A 26,864-nucleotide genomic window follows, 5' to 3' on the forward strand; every position below is an offset into this window, starting at 1 on the left:
TTGTTCTAACATCCCCTGGGGTGATATCCTTGTCCAAGTGGTCAAAGCTGGCTCATCATCAGTGCTTCCATTGTAGCCCACAGGAAGGGGAAATTGGACATCCAGGGCAAGTGACTACGTCTTTAGGTGATCACTAGGAAGCTGTATGTATCAATTCTACTCACATCCCATTGGTACAGACTTAGTACATGGCCACACGTATCCGCAAGAGGAGCTGGAAATGTAGCTCAGCAGCCATGCCCCCAGTTAAAATGCAAGGATGCTTTAAAAAAAAAGATATAGCTATCACAGCATAAACAGAAATAATGGTACAAGGCACTAAATTGGCACTAAATTAAGCAGTACTCCTCTGGGTAGGAAATCTCAGCTAGAAACAAGTACTTCCTGTTAGGAAGATTGTGGAAGTCTCATTTTTGCCATGGAATGTCATATTTGATTTCTTTTTGTAGAAGTGGGAGGATTTGTTCTCTGTCCCAGGTAACAAAGTTGGTTTGAAAATAAATTTAAGAAATAACAACAAAAAATGCATGGATGCTATAACAAAAGAAAGGGAGAATGGATGTAAGGAGACAGTTAGTAGTCTCTGCTATCAAATGTCTCCATGTATCCATGTACCCCCTCTTCCCATGCAAAGAACATATTCATCTTTCCTCAAAGGATAAGACCCACAGTCCAGTCCAGTTATTGTGTCCAACTCAAAATCCAGAGTCTCTGGCTTCTATCAGGTCTTTGTGGTTCTCTGGGAGTGACCCCTTTGATTGTTCTTTGTGATTTTGGCTTTGTCCTTGGGAAGGCTCTTTTTTGGTCCATTGTTCTTAGTGAATACACCTGAAGTTGGAGGCTATGCCATTCTTAGGGGCTACACAGCTGTTGTGTTTCACTTTCTGCCTGATACTGATTTGGGGACCTCAGGATTACTTTAGGAATCAAGCATCTTAAAGCTTCATAGAACCGTTTTGCGGTGTCTTTGGTGATACACTTCCCTCAAACATTTAGTAGGCTTCTCTATTACATCCAGTGGGTTCATGTAAATGTAGCCACATCCAAAGGTTTTTACTTACGGCTGTGTTTCTTACACCGGCTGAATCTCCTTTCCTTTACTCCTTCTGTGCTCAGCTCATCCCTTTTCCCTCAATTTCGTGGTGGCTACCAGGATGCCATCTGAAAAAAGGACTGGGTAGGAAAATACCACCTTTAATTTGATCTTTGCTGCTAGACAGGCTCTGAAGGATGTTATTTCCTGCCATTTTAGGATACAGAAACAACCTGAGGCTTCAAATTCCTGGATTCTCATTAAATTTGGATAGTAGGCCTTGGGCTGAGAGAAACCCTCTTAGCAGAGCTCATGTCCCTTCCGTCTGTGCTTGCAAACCAGCTACCACTTGCCTGGCTCCATCTCTCTTGTAGCGCCATCCTAAAAGCGGCAAGGGGCAGGAAACAGAGTAGTGTTCTGATTTTTTTCCAGCCAGTTCCAGGTAATCACAAGCAGTGGTTTTGCTGCATCTCGCAAGTCACCTGCCTTTTCAGCCTGCAGCCTAACCACTAAGTCAGTGCCAAATATGTTATGCCTTTCTGAATGCAGAATCCTAATTCTGGAGCTAATTTCTCAATCAGGGAACAGTTAAGCTGTAATAGTGAGGAGTCTCAAAATATAATGGCTGAAACAAGATAGTATTTCTTTCTTATGTGATAGTCCAGAGTTGGCAGGTGGGCCAGGGCCTAGGCAGCTCTGTTCTACAAAGGAACCTAAGTTCCCTCTATCTTGTTGCTTCCCTAGGGAGATGCCTTGGCAGGAGTCCAGAGTGGATTTATCCACACTGTAGTAACATTTCATCCCACAGGAAGAGGGAGAGGGAGACCAGGGAGAGCATTTTATCCTCAAGGAGGTGACCTTGAAATCCTCCCGCTCTCATCACATTGGCCCAAACTTGGTAACAAGACCCCACCTCACTGCAGGGGGAGCTTGGAAATGCAGACTGTAGCTCACCCCAGCACAGACTTGGGGTGCTCTGTAATTAAAAGGAAAATAGAGAGAATGGACACTGGGGGATAGTTTATTGTCTCTACCACAGGCAAACTGGCTAATTAGGAGGAAAAGGTCAGTTTAGATCCTCGTTTTATACCATGCATCAAAATAAATTCAGATGAATTAAATGGTTAAATATTTAGTTGGAAAACAATATATAGGAATATTTATCTGATCTCTACATAGGAATTTTTTTCTAAAGCATGAAAAACAGGAAAATTATAAAGAGAAAAATTGATCTGACCACTTACAAACGGTTGAGGGTACAAATTGTTAAGCTTAAAACAAAATTGACCAACAGGAGAAAATATTTGTCAAAATAAGGGCAAGAACAGGTAAATAATACAAATAAATATATTAAGCACTCATTCAAAATAAGAAAAATTGTAATATACCAATGGGAAAAAAGACCAGTAGTCAAAAAATGAAATGCAAATTAAAACAAGGAGATCCCTGGACTTCCCTGGCGGCGCAGTGGTTGAGAGTCTGCCTGCCGATGCAGGGGACACGGGTTCGTGCCCCGGTCCGGGAAGATCCGACATGCCGCAGAGCGGCTGGGCCCCTGAGCCATGGCCGCTGAGCCTGCGCGTCCGGAGCCTGTGCTCCGCAACAGGAGAGACCACAGCAGTGAGAGGACCGCGTACCGCAAAAAACCACACACACACACACACACACACACACACACACACACACAAAAACAAGGAGATCCCTTTTGGCCTTACCAAGTGTGACAGACAGAATAATACCCCCATCCCCCAAAGATGTCCATGTTCTAATACCCGGAACCCGTGAATGTGTTCTGTTACATGGCAAAAGAGAGCTACGATAGTAGGTGGAATTAAGTTTGCTAATCATCTGACCCTAAAATAGGGAGAGTATCCTGGGTTATCCAGGTGGGCCCAACGTAACCACAAAAGTCCTAAAAGGAGAGATAGAAGAGGAAGTCAGAGAGATGCAGTGTGAGAAGGACCCAAACCACTGTTGCTGGCTTCGAAGACAGAAGAGGGGGGCCAGGAGCCAAGGAATGCAGGTGGCTGCCAGAAGCTGGGAAAGACGAGGAAGCATATCCTTCTCTAGAGCCTCCAGGAAGGAACATAGCCATGCCACACCTTGAGTTTAGCTCAGTGAGACCCATGTTGGACTTCTGATTTACAGAAATGTAAGAGAATAAATGAGTGTTGTCTTAAAGCCACTAAGTTTGTGGTAATTTGTTATAACAGCAATAGAAAACTAACACACCAACTTTGTGTGTATGTGTGTAATTTTTATTTTTCTATTAAAAATTTTTTTTTAATTTTTTTCTTTATTTTTCGGTGAGTATTTTTTAAATAGTGGTATTCAATGCTGGTGAGGCAGGCACTGTTGACCACTACTGATGGGACTGTAAATTGCTACAGGCTCTTCTGAAATACAACTTTGGAGTATATTTCATAAGATCTAAAATGTTCATACCCTCTGACTTATCGACCCTAAGGAAATAATTTGGAAATGGCAAATATTTTTATACAAAGGTTATCACAACACCATTATTAATATTAACAAATAAGTAACAAACATTAGGAAAATGTTAAATGAGTTTTTGTACATCTGTATGATAGACTATCAGTGGAGCTATTAACAATTATGATATAAAGAATGAAATGAGAAATGCTTATTATACACTATAAAGTTAAAATGATTTAGTGCATAAAACTGTGTATTCAATTTGATATCTATGATTACCTGTGCCTGTCTTGATTGAGAGATGCATTGGAAAAAAAAAACTGAAAGAAAAAAAGACTGAAAAATCAAAATATTAGGAATGGTTATATGAGTTACTGAATCATTGAATTTATGGACTTTTTCTTCTCTATGCACTTCTTTTCTACTACGAGTATATATATAAAATACTTTTAAACTAAGAGGACAAAGTAAAAGTTATGAGACAAAAAAAACGTTATGAGACAGAATGGGGGGAGGTAGGTCTCTCTCAGACCAGGACTAAGTCCATTTTTCTCCCGAGCTTTGCTGAGAGATTATCGTATTTGGCCTTAATAAAAATCCTGTGAGATAAAGTACCTTTGGGGAAATTGAAATGAAAGAGAATAAGTGATTCACCAAAGATTATACAGTTAATAAATTTAGATAAGTCTAGAAGCTGAGTCTTTTGATATCTAACCCAATATTCTTTTCACTGTGTTTTTTAATGAACTTTCTGTAACTGTACTTGCTATGTTATTATTATAAGCTTCTTTAGGCCCAGACTATAGTTCTTATCTTTATATTCCCTTTAGTGTCTGCTGTAGGTGCCTTGACCATAGTAGATATGCAGTAGATATTTTTAATTGGATCATAATTGGCCAAAATTATTAAAGGGTACAAAAGGGAAGTAGATTTTCATAAAAGAAAACTGAGGCTATGGTAAAAATCTTTAGAAAGCTCATTCCTTTTCACCATTTCAGTCTGTTTCTCCCTTCCTAACTTCTTTTTTCCTGTAATTAGTTCATAGCATCTCTGACCCTTTTTATTGCCTTTTTGGGCTAAATAAAGGAAAACTACTTCTAGCACTTTAGACCATTTTCGATATCCAGGAAATCCTGTAACACATGAGTTTATTCTCATGCAGGATGATTAGGAATGGGGAATTGGGAGAAAGCTTGTGAACCATTGGCATATTGAGTGTTAGAGATAAGTATTCTTATTCTAAATCATTTCTCATTAAAAATACATAGAATTTAAGTTAAGAATGCTGGATTTACACTGAGGAAATATCTGCTCAGTTTCTAAAAAGCCAACTCTCTAATGTTATCCCCAGTGCTAGTCATAATAAAGGTTTATAAAGTACATCTCTGCATAGAATAAAAATATGCCAGCCCGTGCACCGCCACAAAGAGTAACCCCCGCTCACCACAACTAGAGAGAGCCCATGTGCAGCAACAAAGACCCAATGCAGCCATAAATAAATAAATAGCTAATAAGAACCTGATGTATTAAAAAAAATTAAACTTAAAAAAAAGGGGGCTTCCCTGGTGGCTCAGTGGTTGAGAGTCCGCCTGCCGATACAGGGGACACGGGTTCGTGCCCCGGTCCGGGAGGATCACACGGGCTGCGGAGCGGCTGGGCCCGTGAGCCATGGCCGCTGGACCTGTGCGTCTGGAGCCTGTGCTCTGCAGCGCAGTGAGAGGCCCGCATACTGCAAAAAAAAAAAAAAAAAATTTGTGTACTGGTGAAATCACATTTAATTTTGATTTCTAGTCCTGGCTTAGCCATTAGCTAGTTATATGACTTTGGAACTCCCCTCACAAATACTTTTTGAAGAAAAGAAAGTTATAAATAAGTTATAAAATAAGTGTGATTTTAAATGTATTATTAGCTTTTCTGGAACTCGGTTTTTCTATAAAATCAAGAGGGTGGGTTATCTAGCTGAGGTTTGAAGTCTCTTCCAACTATAAAAATTCAAACTCTAAAACATCGTATTATTCTAAGTAGAAAATAATTTAAGAATCATGGGTATTTGTTCCAAAATGTCAGGAAGCAAAAGGTTGGGATACCAGAATATCATTAAATACAAGCTAAAATGTCAAGTACCTGAAAACACATGAACTTACAGGTCTTCAGTTTGAACTTTAGCTATTGGCATTTGTTTGAAAAGCTATAGTATATTGAATAATAAGAAAAGGAATGCAGCTGTGCAGAAATGCCACACTAGGTGCCCCTGAGCCTTGGCCTCTCCATGGGCAGGGGCAGCAATTGAGGGCTGAGGTGCCCAGGGCCGGGGCAGATGTGGCCAGGCCATGCTAGGTGTCCTCATGCCTGCCGTGGGCCAGCCAGCCTCAGCAGTACCGACACTGGTGGGCCGCTCCCACTTCCTAGTCTCTACCATCTGGTTCTGCTGATGCTGGAAAAACTCCCAAAGCTCTGATCTAATCTTCTTCTCAGCCCACAAGGGAAATTCCCCTATTTTCCACCTGGCCTGTGGGGCCAGTGTAAACTAGGCCTCAGAAGTAGGCAGAAGCTATGTAAGGAGAAAAAAAAGGGACAAAGAAAAAAGACCCAAGGGAGAAGGGAAGAAAAGGAAGTTGGGTGGGAAGGGGGAGACAAGGAGAGGGAGTCAATTAAGGGACCAGTGAAAGGAGACTGGGATGAAGGAGAGCAGCACCCCTGCGCCTTGGCACGTCTGTCAGGGCTTGACCTGCAAAGGTCAGGACACCTGCAGTCTCCTAACTGTGAATATACGAGTATACCCATCTTCATCAGGCATGAAGTTTCAGGCAAGGAAGCAAGAGTTAGACCCCTTGAATTAACTAGTCAGCTTCCAGAGAGCTCCCTTTCTGCTACAGAGCTTATTGCCCAGGAGACAAAACTACATCCTCATGCTGCTAACTTCTGCCTGCCCTCCCCGGGTGCACTGTGCTGGAGACAGTGCTAAAGCCTTGGCCTCGCTCTAACCACTCTCTTTTTCTTTTTCTAAAAGTTTTGTTTCCCAAATATTAATCACCTTGTTTTTTGTATTGCTGAATAGAAGCTTTTTAAAATTTACAAGTGGAACTGATGTGATGTATGTGGTGGAACCTTGTGAGGTTTGTACAACACAGGTTAGTTGTGTATTTCGGTGACCCCACTTCCCTGTACTTGGATCCTGGAGAGCATCCACACTGCCTTCGCACCCTGGGAGGCACTCTGGGGAGTTTAGAAACCGTGGTCCTTACCCACAAGGAACTTAACTGCTACTTGCAAAACAAAACTGAAGCATGTAATCATGACAGAAAAATTAACGTTAAGTTATGTGATCTACTTCACTTAACGGAAGGTTGTGAATCACACCTCTTTTGTTGTTCTGTGTTGTTGTTTTTTTGTTTTTTTTTTATTTTTACATCCTTATTGGAGTATAATTGCTTTACAATGGTGTGTTAGTTTCTGCTTTATAACAAAGTGAATCAGTTATACATATACGTATGTTCCCATATCCCCTCCCTCTTGCATCTCCCTCCCATCCTCCCTATCCCACCCATCCAGGTGGTCACAAAGCACCGAGCTGATCTCCCTGTGCTATGCAGCTGCTTCCCACTAGCTATCTATTTTACGTTTGGTAGTGTATATATGTCCATGTTGTTTTTAACAGTCAGCCCAGATCAATCGGTATGAGTTTCTGAAAGCCAGCTTCCTTCAGGAGTGCTTCAAAAGCATTAGGACAATCATAACAAGTTGCATTTATCTTTCAGCATGTGAAGGCAGAGAGACTTTTAAGTTCAGACTGTTCATTTAAGCTGGGTGTTTTTCCTTTTCATACTGTCAAGTTCATATACCTAAGTTTTGTTCTGGCATCTGTTTTTAACAATTAGAATGAATAGTCTAATTGTAAATTTCCATTTTCTCACGTATCCAACTTCCATCCTCAGCAGTCTCCTGAAACTGCTTCTGCTGAGATCATGCAAGACCTCCTTGTTGCCGAATCCAGTGGTTACATTTCAGTTAAACCCTCTTTCTGTTTGATCTGAAATTATTGGTGCCTCACTTTCATCTTCTCTAAACCCTTCTCTCCTTAGTTACTATGACACCAGTCTTTCCTGTTTTATTTTTTTTTTCTGCCTCTATAATTGCTCCTTCTCAATTGTCTTTCTAGACTCCTCTTCCCCTGACTATTTAAAAGATGATGGTATTCTCCAGAGTTTGTTCCCCAAACCCAATGTATATGTCTCATCTCAGACCTCTTTCCTTAGCTTGCAACCTGTAGTCAACCACTTATTGGACATTTCTACAGTTATGGGTACCCCCCTTTATATCCAGTCATTCACTTAACTATATCTATTATACCACCTTAACAGCCCTCCAAACCATCCCTCCTCTGTACCTCACTGTTGTTGCCAGTAGTGCCACCGGGTCCTTGTCCTGGACTCCATGCCTAAGAGTGTTCCACTCTGATTTTCCTTCAGTTTTGCCATTCCTTATGGGGTGAGGAGTCTGTAGAGCCGAAGAGATGTGTCTGCCCTGCCCATCACCACTTTCAAGCTACACAAGACCCCAGCAATCCCTGCAACATACCTCTTTCCCAGGTCTGTTCTTCCAAGAGTGAACTGTATCCCTGGGGTGTGCTCCCTAGGCCCAAGGGGTAGCTAAGGGGCAGGTGTTTGGAAGGGGATAGATGGAGCTTGAATGGAGTTGGACCTTAAGGTTCATGTACATGTATGCGAAGCCCCTGATGTTGTAGATCAGAACCAGAGGTCAGAGGAGAAGGAGGGTGTGCAGGGACCTCTACTAGTACTATTGTCCCAGGCCCCACAAGCTTAGGCCTAATTATTGCCTTATTTTTTTTTATATTCCTGATACAGTACTGGTAGGTTACTCTTCAACTACTCAAAGAGTTTTAGCTTTTTAATTTTATATTCCCATGTACCCATTGCTATCACAGTGCCTACCCAATACACAGTGAATACTCAGTACATCTTTGTTAAATGAATTAAATAATACAACTTGTATTGAACCATTTATAATTATTTCCTCTCCTTAATTGTCATTTTAAAGAATTTACGGTAATGTTTGTATGATTTTATTATGTCTTAGGACCAGCACTTTTCCAGAAAAAAAAAAAAGCAACCTCTATGCATTACTATTAAATGGGAAAACAAGATTTTATATATATAACTGAATTATTTTAAAATATATTTAATTTAATTAATTATAATTAATTAAATATATTTAATTTACAATTAATGAATTATAATTATTTTTAAATACATTTAATTAAATTAATTATATATAATTAAATAATATAAAAATATATTTTAAAATATATTTTTACAAACAAGTTAATTTCATAAAATAGGGTAAGTTTTTTTTTCCCAAGGCTTTTTATTAATTGCTTTACAATGGTGTGTTAGTTTCTGCTTTATAACAAAGTGAATCAGCTATACATATACATATATCCCCATATCTCCTCCCTCTTGCGTCTCCCTCTCATCCTCCCTATCCCACCCCTCTAGGTGGTCACAAAGCACCTAGCTGATCTCCCTGTGCTACGTGGCTGCTTCCCACTAGCTATCTGTTTTACATTTGGTGGTGTATATGTGTCCATGCCACTCTCTCACTTCGTCCCAGCTTACCGTTCCCCCTCCCCGTGTCCTCAAGTCCATTCTCTACGTTTGCGTCTTTATACCTGTCCTGCCCCTAGGTTCTTCAGAACCATTTTTTTTTTTTTTAGATTCCATATATATATGTTAGCATACGGTATTTGTTTTTCTCTTTCTGACTTACTTCACTCTGTATGACAGACTGTAGGTCCATCCACCTCACTACAAATAACTCAATTTCGTTTCTTTTTATGGCTGAGTAATATTCCATTGGCTATATGTGTCACATCTTCTTTATCCATTCATCTGTTGATGGACACTTAGGTTGCTTCCATGTCCTGGCTATTGTCAATAGAGCTGCAATAAACACTGTGGTACATGACTCCTTTTGAATTATGGTTTTCTCAGGGTATATGCCCAGTAGTGGGATTGCTGGGTCGTATGGTAGTTCTTTTTTTTTTTTTTAATTTATTATTTTTTTGGTAGTTCTACTTTTAGTTTTTTAAGGAACCTCCATACTGTTCTCCATAGTGGCTGTATCAATTTACATTCCCACCAACAGTGCAAGAGGGTTCCCTTTTCTCCACACGCTCTCCAGCATTTATTGTTTGTAGGTTTTTTGATGATGGCCATTCTGACTGGTGTGAGGTGATACCTCTTTGTAGTTTTGATTTGCATTTCTCTAATGATTAGTGATGTTGAGTGTCCTTTCATGTGTTTGTTGGCAATCTGTATATCTTCTTTGGAGAAATGTCTATTTAGGTCTTCTGCCCATTTTTGGATTGGGTTGTTTGTTTTTTTTGATATTGAGCTGCTTGTAAATTTTTGAGATTAATCCTTTGTCAGTTGCTTCACTTGCAAATATTTTCTCCCATTCAGACTATACTGCAAAGCCACAGTAATCAAGACAGTATGGTACTGGCACATAAACAGAAATATAGATCAATGGAACAAGATAGAAAGCCCAGAGATAAACCCACACACATATGGTCACCTTATTTTTGATAAAAGAGGCAAGAATATACAATGGAGAAAAGACAGCCTCTTGAATAAGTGGTGCTGTGAAAACTGGACAGCTACATGTAAAAGAATGAAGTTAGAACACTCCCTAACACCATACACAAAAATAAACTCAAAATGGATTAAAGACCTAAATGTAAGGCCAGACACTCTCAAACTCTTAGAGGAAAACGTAGGCAGAACACTCTGTGACATAAATCACAACAAGATCCTTTATGACCCACCTCCTAGAGAAATGGAAATAAAATCAAAAATAAATAAATGGGACCTAATGAAACTTAAAAGCTTTTGTACAGCAAAGGAGAACATAAACAAGATGAAAAATAGGGTAAGTTAATGGTAGGTGACGGAAACCAGTGTCAGGCAAACATGAAAATCTTTATATTACAGATTGGTGTTATGCCATGGTTACCAGACGGCAGTGCTTGTAACCTCTTAGTAAGTGCCAGGCCCTGAGGGACTCTGGGATATAGGTGCAAGAAGGAGCAGAACTAAGTTCTGGAAAATTTAAAGATGCTGGGAAGAGCAGGCACTGGATTTCCCTGCCAGGTTTCCCATGAATTCAGAGGGTAACCCAAAATCCTGTAGGTCCCAGTTCTCCTACTGAGCTCATTTATGAGGAGTGCATTTATTTATGATGACGTTAATGCAAAAAAAGCACTTACTTATTTAAATTAGAATAATTTTTAAACGCCAAAACAGCTTGTTTTTCCCTATGATTTTTCACTTTGATAATTCATGTTTTAGGTTGGCCTTCCAAGTTCGGTGACCTTTTAGACTTAGTAGCCATCTGAAATGTCCCTAGTGCTATACGTGCTCTGGATACTTATGTTAGCAGGTATACATGTTATAGTGAGAAATATTCTGATCTGAGAATTGAGTAAACTGGACTTGGATGATCCTTACCTTATCTCAAGCTCACGTGTTCTATGACTTATGTTTGCTCCTTGGAAAATAGTCTATTCGTGAATTCACTGAGAAGTAGCAAAGAGTTAAGCCATGGCAATGATTTGAGCTTTATACCTTAGTTTTCAGGATTCATACTGTTTTATCAAGGTTTTTTTTTTTAATAGGTCGTTTCTTCCATGTTCTCCTTCTACTCTTAACATTTTTAGGCATAATAAATCTTACTCATTCCAACCCTTCTCCCTCTAGATGAGATGAGTCTTTCAGGAATACCTCATTAAAGGTGGTAAATGTCAAAGCAGTTACCTTTATGAGCCGTCATGTGTCGTTTGATTATTGTACCATCACGAGTCATGATTAAAACCACTTAATGACAGTGTTTCAAGAATACTTCTATGATGAAATTTCTGTGTGACAGCTGGGGACCCTCTGGCATTTGGAGGAGGTATTTGGTTTATAAGCAGTTTCATTGTGTTTGTCATGTAGAAAATACTTCCCCTTACGCAAGAAAAATTTTAAATGTCTTTGGTTTTCTTAATTTAGTAATATTAATGATGCTTGAAGCTCGAATAACTTTTCCAACATATACAAAGATTTGAGCAGATGTAATTCACATATTTCACTTCCCACTCACTTATGCTTCTACATTACGGCCCTACCTCTCCTCACATGCCTGTTTACTATTTCCTTGTACATTCAAAAAACTTTTTCTAAGTAGCTTAAGGTGGTACTTGTTAAAAAGAGGATTTGGCATCCACATGGTGACTGAAAAGCAAAAGGAACAGAAAGAAAAAGTAGTTAGTATCACGTGTATGTCACATACACTGTTCCTTCCCTTTCCTCTACCTCCAAGGTAGAAGAGGTTGACTCACTTCCCATTCTTGTCCGCCACCGCTTACCCCCTTGGTGTCCATACGTTTGTTCTCTACTTCTGTGTCTCTATTTCTGCCCTGCAAACCGGTTCATCTGTACCATTTTTCTAGGTTCCACATTCTTGTCTGTGCTTTTTGGACTTCTGGCTTATTTTCTCCTTCAAGGCTACTCTTGAATGTGAATGTATATTTTGGGGGTGGAGGAAGAAATGTGGGAAAAGGGTTTTCACGTTCCGTGTTCAGCAGGGAACAGGATAGAGCACTGAATAGAATAGTGAGGAAGGATGAGCAAGAGAACAACTGGAATGGAAGCAAGAAACTACTTTTCACTAACCCTTACCATTAAAGTCATAGTCAGAGAATTGGGACTGGAAGGGACCTAGTGATCTGTGATTGTAGTACCTTAACCTAACAAATGCTCGAGGCATGAATATTCAATTTAAACTAATCTCATCATTTTAGAGGAGAAGGAATGGAATCCTACAAAGACATATTACCCAGGGCCATTCAACTAGTTAGGTGCAGACTAGATCCTCTGATTCCTCTTCCATTAGAAGATTCTATAATGATTACTTTCTTTTTTGTATTTCCATCACCTGGCACAGAGTAGGTGTGAAATGTTGAGCTCAGCAAACTGTGTTATTTGTAGGGCTGGCGGCACTTACTAGGTCTCTGTGAGTGGCAGGCTAATAGAGTATGGATTTGGGAGTCAAACCTGGGTCTAAATCTTAGCTTGCCTGTTAGCACTTGGGCAAGTTTCTTTATCTTTCCAAGCCAAAGCTTTCATATCTCAATAAATGGGGATAATAATAGCTTCCACATAGTATTGTGATAACAAATGAAACAAGTTATTGGAAGTATTTAGTTTGGAATGTGACACAAATCGGAGGCTTTGGTAAATATTTGTGAAATGAATAAGGGGTGACTATTGCTGTATTTTATCTCCCTCACAGAGAGTCACCATACTTTACGTTTCAGGTGTGTCATAGTCTTTACCGATATGTATTCTTATTGCCATAGTTAACTGCAGTGTGGCTAACTTCTTTTTGTCTAGAAGATTCCTGTCTCAGCTACCTCACAGCCTTTTAATTTGTTTGATTGCAGACTAATCCATGCAGGACAGCTGTTAAATGGATTGGCAGGTCCGACTGTAATGAACGCAGCTCCATTCCTCTCCACAACGTGGTTCTCTGCAGACGAGCGGGCCACTGCCACAGCTATTGCATCAATGCTCAGTTATCTTGGGGGAGCATGTGCATTTTTAGTTGGACCACTTGTTGTTCCAGCTCCCAATGGGACGGCGCCTCTTCTTGCTTCAGAGAATAGCAGGGCCCACATTAAAGATCGCATAGAGACTGTATTATATGCAGGTATTTTGAAGTTTATTTTCTTCCTGTTATATTTTGTCTTTTATCCCCATCATCTTCACTCTACTTTTTGTATACCAGATCACTTCTTATGAAATAGAGGACTAATCCATACATATTCATATATGTGCTTTCCTTTCATATAATATGGAGATGCCTATTTAAAACTGACCCTTTCTTGGAAGTTTTTAAGTTTAAAATGTCTTATTGCTACATGTAAGGTTATTTCTTAACTTTGCTCTTCCTGTCCATTTACAGTTAAGCACTGTGGTGTCTTTTCTAGATATCAGTATAAAAAGCTGAACATCATGATCCACAATAAATATTTGTTAAGCATCTGTTGGTAGGTGTTAAGCCCATTTTCTCCCTTGCAGTTTCCCTGTCATTGGCCATGTTCTCTAACCTTATAAACCTACATCACCCATGATTTATCCTTTTCATTTCCTACTCTCTGTATGTTTAGTCTATTAATAAGGGACGTTGATCTTTTCAAAATATACTCCTGGGTTCTTTCTCTTTATTTCTAGAGTCAAGCCCTAGTCCACTCTTAGATCTCCTTAAATATATCCCCTCTGGGGCTTCCCTGGTGGCGCAGTGGTTGAGAGTCCGCCTGCCGATGCAAGGGATGCGGGTTCGTGCCCCGGTCCGGGAGGATCCCACATGCCGCGGAGCGGCTGGGCCCGTGAGCCATGGCCGCTGAGCCTGCGCGTCCGGAGCCTGTGCTCCGCAACGGGAGAGGCCACAACAGAGAGAGGCCCGCATACCGCGAAAAAAAAAATATATATATATATATATATATCCCCTCTCCCCATGTGCCTGCTTATTATTTCCTTCTGCATTCAGAAAACTTTTTATAAGTGTTTACTATATATCAAGGACCTTGCTAAGCACTGGGATTTGGTAACATCACTGATGAGATCATTATAATACAAACAAGGATATACAGAGCTTAGAAGGCCTAATTGACTTGGCTTTGGGGAGAAGTTAAGGAATCAGGGAAGGCTTCACTAGGAATGTGATAATTAAAACTAAGAATTTCATAGGAGTTCACTCAATGTTCAAGCGGGTTAAGGTTCCTTATAGAAGGAACAGCAACTGAGAAGGCAGAGAAGGTATGAGAGAGCTCAGTATGTCCAGGGAACTGCACGTAATTTGCTGTGACTAGAGTGGTGTAAATATGTGTTTGGGTGTAGGTAGCAAGTGGCAGAAAATGAGACTGGAAAGATAAAGGACCAGATTATGATGTACTTCATATTAGTTCATGTATTTACTTATTAATTTAACAAATATATTTTGAACTCCTATGTATCTGTCAGTGTGCTAGGCACTGAAGTAAACATGGTTCCTGACCAGACAGAACTTACAGTGTCCCAAAGGATACAGACAAACAGTTGTAAAAAAGGGTGGTAAGGGCCATAACCAAAGACCTACAGTTGCTTTGAGAGCTCAGAGGAGAAGCACCTAACCAGATTTTGGTGGTCAAGTCGAGCTTCCTGGAGTTGCAGCATCTAATTTGGAACCTGACGGATGAGAGTTAGCTAACTATAATGGGCAGAAGGAAGAATACATTAGAAAGACAGAGAGAACCATGGAGGAGAAGCCCAGTAATGGCGGGGAGAGCCTGCTGCATTCAAGCAGCTGAAAACCCAGAGTAGCTTAGATCTGGTGAGAGTGGTGATAGATGAAGCCAGAGAGATAAGCCATACCACACAAGCCTCCTAAGCAGAACTAAAGGGTTTGAAGTTCATCATGTTGTAGGCAAAGGTCACACTCTGGAGAATTTTACACTAGAGGGTTCTATAATGGAATTTACATTTCAAAACATTGGCCTGGCCAAAAAGTTCATTCGGGTTTTTCCAGAACATGGAGAAACCAAAACGAACATTTTGGCCAACCCAGTAGGATTTGGAGGGAATAAAAGTGAACTTAGAGGTGGTGGCAGTAAATAAAGCATTTAACCCCCCTGTAGACAGCTCACTCCTTTTCTTTTTTTTTTTTTTTTTTGGGACCCAATGTTATTGCTGAATGCACAAGAAATTTGGTGTTTTCTGCTTACATTACTCTTCAGTCTCCCACTTTATTACATAGGAAAAGGCATGACTTTTTTTAAAATTTAATTTCTTTTATCTTTTTATACAGCAGGTTCATATTAGTCATCCATTTTATACACATCAGTGTATACATGTCAATCCCAATATCCCAATTCATCACACCACCACCCCCGCCACCACTTACCCCCCTTGGTGTCCATACGTTTGTTCTCTACTTCTGTGTCTCAATTTCTGCCCTGCAAACCAGTTCATCTGTACCATTTTTCTAGGTTCCACATATATGCGTTAATATATGATATTTGTTCTTCTCTTTCTGACTTACTTCACTCTGTATGACAGTCTCTATATCCATCCACATCTCAACAAATGACCCAATTTCGTTCCTTTTTATGGCTGAGTAATATTCCATTGTATATATGTACCACATCTTCTTAATCCATTCATCTGTCGATGTGCATTTAGGTGGTTTCCATGACCTGGCTATTGTAACTAGTGCTGCAGGGAACATTGGGGTGCATGTGTCTTTTTGAATTATAGTTTTCTTTGGGTATATGCCCAGTAGTAGGGTTGCTGGGTCATATGGTCTAAAAACTATTTGTAGTTTTTTAAGGAACCTCCATCCTGTTCTCCATAGTGGCTGTATCAATTTACATTCCCACCAACAGTGCAAGAGGGTTCCTTTTTCCCCACACCCACTCCAGAATTTATTGTTTGTAGATTTTCTGATGATACCTATTCTAATCCGTGTGAGGTGATACCTTATTGTAGTTTTGATTTGCATTTCTCTAATAATTAGTGATGTTGAGCAGCTTTTCATGTGCTTCTTGGCCATCTGTATGTCTTCTTTGGAGAAATGTCTATTTAGGTCTTCTGCCCATTTTTGGATTGGGTTGTTTGTTTCTTTAATATTGAGCTGCATGAGCTGTTTATAAATTTTGGAGGTTAATCCTTTGTCCGTTGATTCGATTGCAAATATTTTCTCCCATTCTGAGGGTTGTCTTTTCATCTTGTTTATGGTATCCTTTGCTGTGCAAAAGCTTTTAAGTTTCATTAGGTCCCATGTGTTTATTTTTGTTTTTATTTCCATTACTCTAGAAGTTGGATCAAAAAAGATCTTGCTGTGATTTATGTCAAAGAGTGTTCTTCCTATGTATTCCTCTAAGAGTTTTATAGTCTCTGGTCTTACATTTAGGTCTTTAATCCATTTTGAGTTTATTTTTGTGTATGGTGTTAAGGAGTGTTCTAATTTCATTCTTTTACATGTAGCTGTCCAGTTTTCCCAGCACCACTTATTGAAGATGCTGTCTTTTCTCCATTGTATATCCTTGCCTCCTTTGTCATAGATTAGGTGACCATAGGTGCGTGGGTTTATCTCTGGGCTTTCTGTCTTGTTCCATTGATCTATTTTTCTGTTTTTGTGCCAGTACCATATTGTCTTGATTACTGTAGCCTTGTAATATAGTCTGAAGTCAGGGAGTCTGATTCCTCCAGCTCCGTATCTTTCCCTCAAGACTGCTTTTGCTATTCGGGGTCTTTTGTGTCTCCATACAAATTTTAAGATTTGTTGTTCTAGTTCTGTAAAAACTGCCATTGGTAATTTGATACGGATTGCATTGAATCTGTAGATTGCTTTGTGTAGTATAGTCATTTTCACAATATTGATTCTTCCAGTCCAAGAACATGGTATATCTCTCCAACTGTTTGTATCACCTTTAATTTCTTTCATCAGTGTCTTATAGTTTTCTGCATACAGGTCTTTTGTCTCCCTAGGTAGGTTTATTCCTAGGTATTTTATTCTTTTTGTTGTTATGGTAAATGGGAGTGTTTCCTTAATTTCTCTTTCAGATTTTTCATCATTAGTGTATAGGAATGCAAGAGATTTCTGTGCATTAATTTTGTATCCTGCAACTTTACCAAATTCATTGATCAGCCCTAGCAGTTTTCTGGTGGCATCTTTAGGATTCTCTGTGTATAGTATCATGTCATCTGCAAACAGTGACAGCTTGACTTCTTCTTTTCCAATTTGTATTCCTTTTATTTCTTTTTCTTCTCTGATTGCCATGGCTAGGACTTCCAAAACTATGTTGAATAATAGTGGTGAGAGTGGACATCCTTGTCTTGTTCCTGATCTTAAAGGAAATGCTTTCAGTTTTTCACCATTGAGAATAATGTTTGCTGTGGGTTTGTCATATATGGCCTTTACTATGTTGAAGTAGGTTCCCTCTGTGCCCACTTTCTGGAGAGTTTTAATCATAAATGGGTGTTGAATTTTGTCAAAAGCTTTTTATGCATCTATTGAGATGATCATATGGTTTTTATCCTTCAGTTTGTTAATATGGTGTATCGCATTGATTTGCTTATATTAAAGAATCCTTGCATCCCTGGGATAAATCCCACTTGATCATGGTGTATGATCCTTTTAATGTGTTGTTGGATTCTGTTTGCTAGTATTTTGTTGAGGATTTTTGCATCTATATTCATCAGTGATATTGGTGTGTCATTTTCTTTTTTTGTAGTATCTTTGTCTGGTTTTGGTATCAGGGTGATGGTGACCTCATAGAATGAGTTTGGGAATGTTCCTTCCTGTGCAATTTTTTGGAAGAATTTGAGAAGGACGGGTGTTAGCTCTTCTCTAAATGTTTGATAGAATTCACCTGTGAAGCCATCTGGTCCTGGACTTTGGTTTGTTGGAAGATTTTTAATCACAGTTGCAATTTCATTACTTGTGATTGGTCTGTGCATAGTTTCTATTTCTTCCTTTTTCAGTCTTGGAAGGTTATACCATTCTAAGAACTTGTCCATTTCTTCCAGTGTCCATTTTATTGGCATAGAGTTGCTTGTAGTAGTCTCTTAGGATGCTTTGTATTTCTGTGGTGTCTGTTGTAAATTCTCCAACTTCACTTCTAATTTTATTGATTTGAGTCCTCTCCCTCTTTTTCTTGATGAGTTTGGCTAAAGGTTTATCAATTTTGTTTATCTTCTCAAAGAACCAGCTTTTAGTTTTATTGATCTTTGGTATTGTTTTCTTTGTTTCTTTTTCATTTATTTCTGCTCTGATCTTTATGGTTTCTTTCCTTCTGCTAACTTTGGGTTTTGTTTGTTCTTCTTTGTCTAGTTCCTCTAGGTGTAATGTGAGATTGTTTATTTGAGATTTTTCTTGTTTCTTGAGGTAGGCTTGTATTGCTATAAACTTCCCTCTTAGAACTGCTTTTGCTGCATCCCATAGGTTTTGGATCGTCGTGTTTTCATAGTCATTTGTCTCTAGATATTTTTTGATTTCCTCTTTGATTTCTTCAGTGATCTCTTGGTTATTTAGTAACGTATTGTTTAGCATCCATGTGTCTTGTGTTTTTTACGTTTTTTTCCCTGTAATTCATTTCTAATATCATAGTGTTGTGGTCAGAAAAGATGCCTGATGTGATTTCAATTTTCTTAAGTTTACTGAGGTTTGATTTGTGACCCAAGATGTGATCTATCCTGGAGAATGTTCCATGCGCACCTGAGAAGAAAGTGTAATCTGCTGTTTTTGGATGGACTGTCCTATAAATATCAATTAAATCTATGTGGTCTATTGTGTCATTTAAAGCTTGTGTTTCCTTATCAATTTTGTGTTTGGATGATCTGTCCATTGGTGTAAGTGAGGTGTTAAAGTCCCCACTATTATTGTGTTTCTGTCAATTTCCTCTTTTATAGCTGTTAGCAGTTGCCTTATGTATTGAGGTGCTCCTATGTTGGTTGCATATATATTTATAATAGTTATATCTTCTTCTTGGATTGATCCCTTGATCATTATGGAGTGTCCTTCCTTGTCTCTTGTAACATTCTTGATTATTTTAAAGTCTATTTTATCTGATATGAGTATTGCTACTCCAGCTTTGTTTTGATTTCCATTTGCATGGAATATCTTTTTCCATCCCCTCACTTTCAGTCTGTATGTGTCCCTAGGTCTGAAGTGGGTCTCTTATAGGCAGCATATATATGGGTCTTGTTTTTGTATCCATTCAGCCAGCCTGTGTCTTTTGGTTGGAGCATTTAATCCATTCACGTTTAAGGTAATTATCGATATGTATGTTCCTGTTACCATTTTCTTAATTGTTTTGGGTTTGTTTTAGTAGGCCCTTTTCTTCTCTTGTGTTTCCCCCTTAGAGAAATTCCTTTAGCATTTGTTGTAGAGCTGGTTTGGTGGTGCTGAATTCTCTTAGCTTTTGCTTGTCTGTAAAGCTTTTGATTTCTCCATCGAATCTGAATGAGATCCTTGCTGGGTAGAGTAATCTTGGTTGTTGGTTCTTCCCTTTCATCACTTTAAGTATATCATGCCACTCTCTTCTGGTTTGTAGAGTTTCTTCTGAGAAATCAGCTGTTAACCTTATGGAAGTTCCCTTGTATGTTATTTGTCATTTTTCCCTTGCTCCTTTAATAATTTTTCTTTGTCTTTAACTTTTGCCAATTTGATTACTGTGTGTCTCGGCGTGTATCTCCTTGGGTTTATCCTGTATGGGACTCTCTGCGCTTCCTGGACTTGAGTGGCTATTTTCTTTCCCATGTTAGGGAAGTTTTCGACTATAATCTCTTCAAATATTTTCTCAGGTCCTTTCTCTGTGTCTTCTCCTTCTGGGACCCCTAGAAGCCGAATGTTGTTGCATTTAATGTTGTCCCAGAGGTCTCTTAGGCTGTCTTCATTTCTTTTCATTCTTTTTTCCTTATTCTGTTCCGCAGCAGTGAATTCCACCATGCTGTCTTCCAGGTCACTTATCCGTTCTTCTGCCTCAGTTATTCTGCTATTGATTCCTTCTAGTGTAGTTTTCATTTCAGTTATTCTATTGTTCATCTCTGTTTGTTTGTTCTTTAAGTCTTCTTTGGTCTTTGTTAAACATTTCTTGCATCTTCTCGATCTTTGCTTCCTTTCTTTTTCCGAGGTCCTGGATCAACTTCACTATCATTATTCTGAAATCTTTTTCTGGAAGGTTGCCTATCTCCACTGCATTTAGTTGTTTTTCTGGGGTTTTATCTTGTTCCTTCATCTGGTACATAGCCCTCTGCTTTTTCATCTTGTCTGTCTGTGAATGTGGTTTTTGTTCCACAGGCTGCAGGATTGTATTTCTTCTTATTTCTGCTCGACAGCTCACTCCTTTTAAAGAAAGAAGTTGAAATGTAAAAGTAACTAAGTAAATAAAACTGAAAGTAGATAAAACATAAATTTTATATAAATTAAAATTTATAAATATATATTTATAATTTATATAAATATATATATAAATTATATATATAAATTTGTTATATCATTCTTTTTATTGAAAGCTTAAGCAATCATTATATCTTTTAAATGACTGGATTTTAGGCATTATTGGGCATGTATTAATGCTCTACGTCGTCTGCCTTATGGTTCCCATGCAGTTAAGCAGAAACCCCTACTCAAAGCTTCCAGATATTGCTTCAGTGCTTTTGTATTTTCCAGTTTGCCTCCCTGAGATAATGTCCCATGACCTTTCATTGCATTAAAAAATATTTTGGTTAGAATCATTATCTTAAGAGATTAATGACTCTTAAACTAAAATTTCAGACAAGGACATCATAAGTAAACTTTTGACCAATATATATACTAATAGTTAAAAGGACTGTAAATTAAAGCAATTCATTTACTTCTTGTTGTTCCTCAGATTGTTAAAGAATAAAGACATTATCTGTGGTTAAGTGTCTTATAGTGTCTTATAGAAATATTGTACCTATAGCCCTAGAATTAGAATTATCCTATTGAAAGGATCTCTAGAACTTAATCCGTTTCCTTTATTGGCCCAGAAAGAGTAAGGGATTCATTCAATTTATAAGTTAATTAATGGCATAGATAGGTCTATACTCCAAGGCTTCCTGACTTTTCTATTAGAGTCATGCTTTTCTACTAAATTGGGCACAGTTAAAAGCTGGAGCTTCCATGTGCCAGAACTCTGGAGGGAATGATCAGGACTCCTAGGAACCTTTCCTTCTGTAATGGTGCCAAACTGAGATTGTTCAGATGTTCATTTTACTTCTGATTGTTTAATAGCCTACATTAGCTAGTCTTGTGTTTGTTAAATTTTGCCGTCTCCTGGTTTCTTTCTTTCTTTTTTTTTTCTTTTTTGGATGCTTTCCTGTTTTGTTCCGATTTCCCATGTAGCCTATAAATTGAGTCTGTCCTACACAGTGCATCAGAATATCCTGTCATGATCAAACAAACCTTCTCCTATTCTGTTCTTACCAATTTTCTATTATATTCTTTATTTCTTAGGACCATGCTTATTAGACAATCATCCTAGACCTGTTTAAAAATCTCTGTTATAGATAGTACAGTTGGTTTTTAATGTGTTTCCTCCAGAGTAACATTTGTTTACTGCCTCAACCCTCTTTCTGTGTAGTGTACTATACCGTAAGTCTACCATACTTATTTCCTTATGACTTCTTACCTGCTAAAAGTTATATTTTTATGTATCAGTCTTTCTCACAATACTGAGCTATTTTGGCTAGGCAAGTGCTATATTTTGCTTATCTTTATATATCTAAAGCTTCATTGATGTGCAATAAATATTTGTTAGATAGATACTTGAGATATTGAACTTTTTGTGTTGTCTGATTAACATTTTACTGTTTTTTTTTTTTTTCAGAGTTTGGAGTTGTCTGTTTACTATTTTCTGCAACTCTAGCTTATTTCCCACCACGACCTCCTCTTCCTCCCAGTGTTGCTGCAGCTAGCCAGCGGCTGAGTTATCGGCGAAGCTTTTGTAGATTATTAAGGTAAATATACTTAAAATCACTTACTGGTTTTGACTAGCACCTTGAAGATAATTCCACATTTATCTAAGATAATTTAAGATAGTAGTTTTTCAACAACCTACTAATCGTGTTGTAAATAATTGATAAAATATTGGTTAAATATTTTAGAGAGATTTCTTATCAGAAATCTATCTTTAAAAATTGCCCAGGACAGGAATAAAGATGCAGATGTAGAGAATGGACTTGAGGACACTGGGAGGGGGAAGGATAAGCTAGGATGAAGTGAGAGAGTGGCACTAACATATATACAGTACCAAATGTAAAATAGATAGCTAGTGGGAAGCAGCTGCATAGCACAGGGAGATCAGCTTGGTGCTTTGTGTCCCCGTAGAGGGGTGGGATAGGGAGGGTGGGAGGGAGATGCAAGAAGGAGGAGATACGGGGATATATGTATATGTATAGCTGATTCACTTTGTTATACAGCAGAAACTAACACAGCATTGTAAAGCAATTATACTCCAATAAAGATGTTTAAAAATTAAATAAAATAGAAACAAAAAAAAATAATAAAATAATTAAAATTGCCCAAAGCAAAAACCTCTATAGTTTTTGCCTTCTCTATATACCACCCATATTTAAAAAATCAAACCTTTTGTTTAAATAAGTTTCTTTTATAAGGAAACATCATATAATAGTATCTGTGAAATCATGTGTTTTATATTTTTCCTAATATGCAAATTATTTTTATTCATTATGTATTTCTTGATACACATTAAAATAAACCAGTGCTATTTAATACAAAGCGAATAAAATAAATAATGTTTATTTACATATCACCTAAAATCATCTTGAACCTCCAGTGGGATCATATTTTGAGAAACTTAATTTCTAATTTTACTTTATTTTATTGGTACAACGTAAATGTAATTCGATTAAATTCTACACTTGGAGGCTTCAAATACTTGAAGGCCCAGTACTGAATTTGATTCTTTGGATATATAGACCATTTCTGACGATTATGATTTGTAATTGGGCCACTAGAACTTATGTTTTGGATTTTTTTCTCCAGTTAGTTGTGATGAGTTTTTATTGATTCATCAACAACTCTCCCTAGTTAGTTCTTTCTTTTCTAGTCTTCCTCTCCCACCAGATGGTAAGTTCCTTGTGGTCAAGAACTATCTTTGTATCCTATATATTAATAATGTCCAATAGGAATATAATGGGAGCCACATGTGTAATTTTAAATCTTCTAGTAGCCTTATTTAAAAAAAGTAGAAAGAAACAGGTAAAATTAATTTTAATAGCATATTTTATTTAACTCAATATATCTCAAGTATTATTTCAACATGTAATCACTATTCAGAATTATTAATGAGATACTTTACGTTCTTTTATTCATAGAAAATCTTTTAAATCCAGTGTGTATTTTATACTTACAGCACATCTCAATTTAGATGCTAAATTTGCATTAGAAATCTAGATGGTCTGCATTTAGATTTCATTAAATTTACAATTAAAACAGTTTTCATTGAGCAGTGTCTCCCATATTGCACTATTTATCTAAAGTTAAAAATAACTACCTGCAGTTTTTCAAATTTTGAATCAATACATCTTTGATATTATTTGAAAGGTCTTATATTCTACAGGCAATTGTTTGGGGCTTAATTGAAGATCTTTCACTTACGTAAAATACATTTTTTTCTCTTTATAATTTTAAACAAAACTTCCATAGCTAAAAGAACAATTTATTTTACCATCTCTCCATCTAAAAATCTCTTTCTTCTTGTGCAGGAATCCAAACCATTTTATAGCTGACCAAAAGTATAAGCTCAGATTTGTTAAAAATTGTTTAAAAATGTTTGTTGAACATTTAATTTAGATTTCAGACAACTAATCTTCTTGATTCTTTTTTGATTTTAAGAAGAAACTTCTTATAAAATTTATCGTGTAATTGTTGAACATGTCCCTTAATATTATCCACTTAATTATCCTAAAAATTTTTTTCCATAACAGACATCAATTTTACTCTGCTGCAATAAGTTGCATCTACCATTTATTGTGAAATTTGCGACATACTTCATCTCGTAGTTTTCTTCCTGCATAAAATATTCATAAGCAAATTACGATGTTATATCAGTGTGTAAAAAATAATTAGAACTGAGTTAGTTCATTGACACCAAGAAGATCAGTGACGGGTTATAATACTAGAAACAACATATGCTACCACGTGCACACTACAGTAATATCTTACCCAATGCAGCAGTTAAAGTGAAATGTACTTCTGCCAAAACAATAAAGTTGTGTTTAATGGAAAAATACTTTTCACTGTTTCTGTTTTTAAATTGGATTTTAATTAATTAAAATGAAGTAAAATTAAAAATTAGTTCTTTACTTGCACTAGTCACATTTCAAGTGCTCACTAGCCACGTTTGACTAGTGGCTACCATGTTAGACAGCATAGCTATGTAACATTGTTTTTCAAACTTTGATTCATAGCCAACCAATTTAGAGGGTTGACCACCTTTTTTTGTTTAAACAAAGTAGAATGGAATAAAAAGGAATCGAAAATATTATTGTATCTTCTATAGTAATGATACATATTTTTGTGATACTCTTGTTTCAGTATTTATGTACCGAATATTGGTAGGTAGAATATTTCTTATTCTGGAGTACAGTAAAAAGTTTTTGAAAACAACATCTCTGTAGCAGCTAGTAAATTGCCTTCCACATAATAGGCAAGAAAATCATATTAGTTCTATTGAATTGTGATCAGTAGAACATATTTGTAAGATGAGAATTAAAATGATACTTTTTTTTTTTTTAAGATGCTATTTAACTAAATTTTTCTCCATGCAGAGCTAGAGGTTAGAGAGCAATAGGTAAGGCTAGAGAGGTAGGTTAGGGTCAGATTATGCCATACTAATAATTTTGGACTATTCTGTGGGAAATGAGGAGTAACTGTAGGGTTTTAAGGTAAGGAGTTATGTAAAAGATTGTTCTGACAAGGAAAAAACAACTTAAAATGATCACTTTGACCACAATATACCCTGTGTTTGCTTCTAATTACCCTAGAGTCAAGATCTTTATTCTCTGTTCAAGCTATAGAGTGTAAGATCTTTCTTCTCTATTAAAAACCCTTTACACTAATGCCTAACATTCCTTTGTCTCTTCCCACATTCATTCGTTTACTGTGCAGGATTGCCTGCTTCTACTTTGGGCTTTCCAGGGGACTTCTTTGGGCCTGCCACGCTCCATTCCCCTAACCTACCTGTGTAATTTTCCCTGGTCCTTCAAAGAACTCCTGATATCATTACTTCCTGGATTAATCAGAATAACTGCTTCTCTAGATTCTAATTCCATTGTCTGGGCAGAAAAAAAAAATCAGTGGTTATGCTCCAAAGGTGCCTATGCTCCGAAGGTTCCACCACAATTATTTATTTACTGTCCATATGATTCCCATCACTTAATATGCGTTTAACCTGTGTAACCTAATGTAAACGTTTTTCTCCCTTTATGTATCAGTTTAATGTTTGATGATGGTGGTTGTTGTTTTTGCCTTTTAGACTTCAAGAGTGGAGACTTGAGTTGAACGTGTTCCTTACTTCAGGATACATGAACAGGATACATGAACACGTTTATTCATTTATTTATTCATTCATTCTTTTATTTATATTTCTCACTCCCATTCCCTTCTCCCTACCTAGGATACCTCTCAAACTCATTTGACGTGTATCTCTTTGTGCTTTGCGACATTTGTATTGTTTTGTATGCCTCTCTGTTTAATTTATCTAAATGATGGCACATTATGTATCTCATTCTGTTTTGACGTTTTTTCACTAAACACTACGTGGTTTTTTAAATTACTTTTCATTTTGGAAATACAAAGGTAGAGTAGTATAACATCTGTGTCCCCATAACCCAATATCAACAATTACCAATTTATGACCAATATTGTTTCATTTGTACTGTACCCACTTCTCCCCTTCCTGTATTATGAAGCAAATCCCAAATGACAAATCATTTCACCCATAAACATTTCAATTTGTATATGTTAAAAAGATAGGGACTCTTTTTAACATAAATATGGTACCATTGTCACACTAAAAACGTTTTAGCAGTAGTTTGCTACTGTCAAATCAGTGTTTCAATTTCCAACTGTCTCATAAATGTCATAAGTTTTGGGGGTTTTTTTTAACAATTTGTTTGAATCAGGATCTAGATTAGGTCCACGCATTGCAGTTGGCTCAAATGCCTTATAATTTGTAGGTTTCCTTTCCATCTCTCTCTTTCCCGTGTAATTTATTTGTTGAGGAACCAGCTCTCTTGTCTCCCAAGATCTGGATTTTGATGATTGCCTCTTTGTAGTACTTTGTCAAGTTCCTCTGCCCTTTGTATTTCCTATAAATTGTTAGCTAGAGCTATGTTCTGATTCAGGTTTTGGTTTTGGTTTTGATTTTACAAGACTACTTCATGGGTGATGCTACCTTCTTCCATCAGGAGGCACATGATATCTGGATAGCTCTCATTTTGTGATATTAGTGCTCTGTTTTCAAGATGTATCCCTGTGCTATGTGTACACCTAGTTCTTTGTACTCCATGGTATGAAACCATTGCGTTTTGTATACCCACTTCCATTGTGTACTCAGATTGCCTCCAACTCATTGTCACCACAAATAACACTGCAGTGACATCCTGCACATCACCATAGACCTAAGAATTCTTTGGAAAACAAACCCCACAAGATTGATGGGTCATAAGCTATTTTAAGCTTAATTTGCCAAGTATTGCCAAATTGCTCTAAAAAAAATGCCTGCACTTGTCTATACTTCCAT

The 26,864-nt window shown here is 37.5% G+C and overlaps 1 protein-coding gene across 1 annotated transcript in view; it reads left to right on the forward strand.

The window, feature by feature from the left end:
• SLC49A4 (solute carrier family 49 member 4) overlaps positions 1 to 26,864 on the forward strand; it is a 99,014-nt gene that overhangs the window by 16,822 nt on the left and 55,328 nt on the right. The window contains exons 3-4 of the mRNA XM_022567154.3: positions 12,975 to 13,240; positions 21,924 to 22,053. Coding sequence (XP_022422862.2) covers positions 12,975 to 13,240; positions 21,924 to 22,053 — 396 coding nt within the window. The remainder of the gene's footprint in view (positions 1 to 12,974; positions 13,241 to 21,923; positions 22,054 to 26,864) is intronic.

The sequence above is a fragment of the Delphinapterus leucas genome, chromosome 4 (genome assembly GCF_059928025.1).
Source record: "Delphinapterus leucas isolate spDelLeu-1000000601 "Yukka" chromosome 4, BTC_Dleu_Yukka2, whole genome shotgun sequence".
Taxonomy (NCBI): Eukaryota; Metazoa; Chordata; class Mammalia; order Artiodactyla; family Monodontidae; genus Delphinapterus; species Delphinapterus leucas.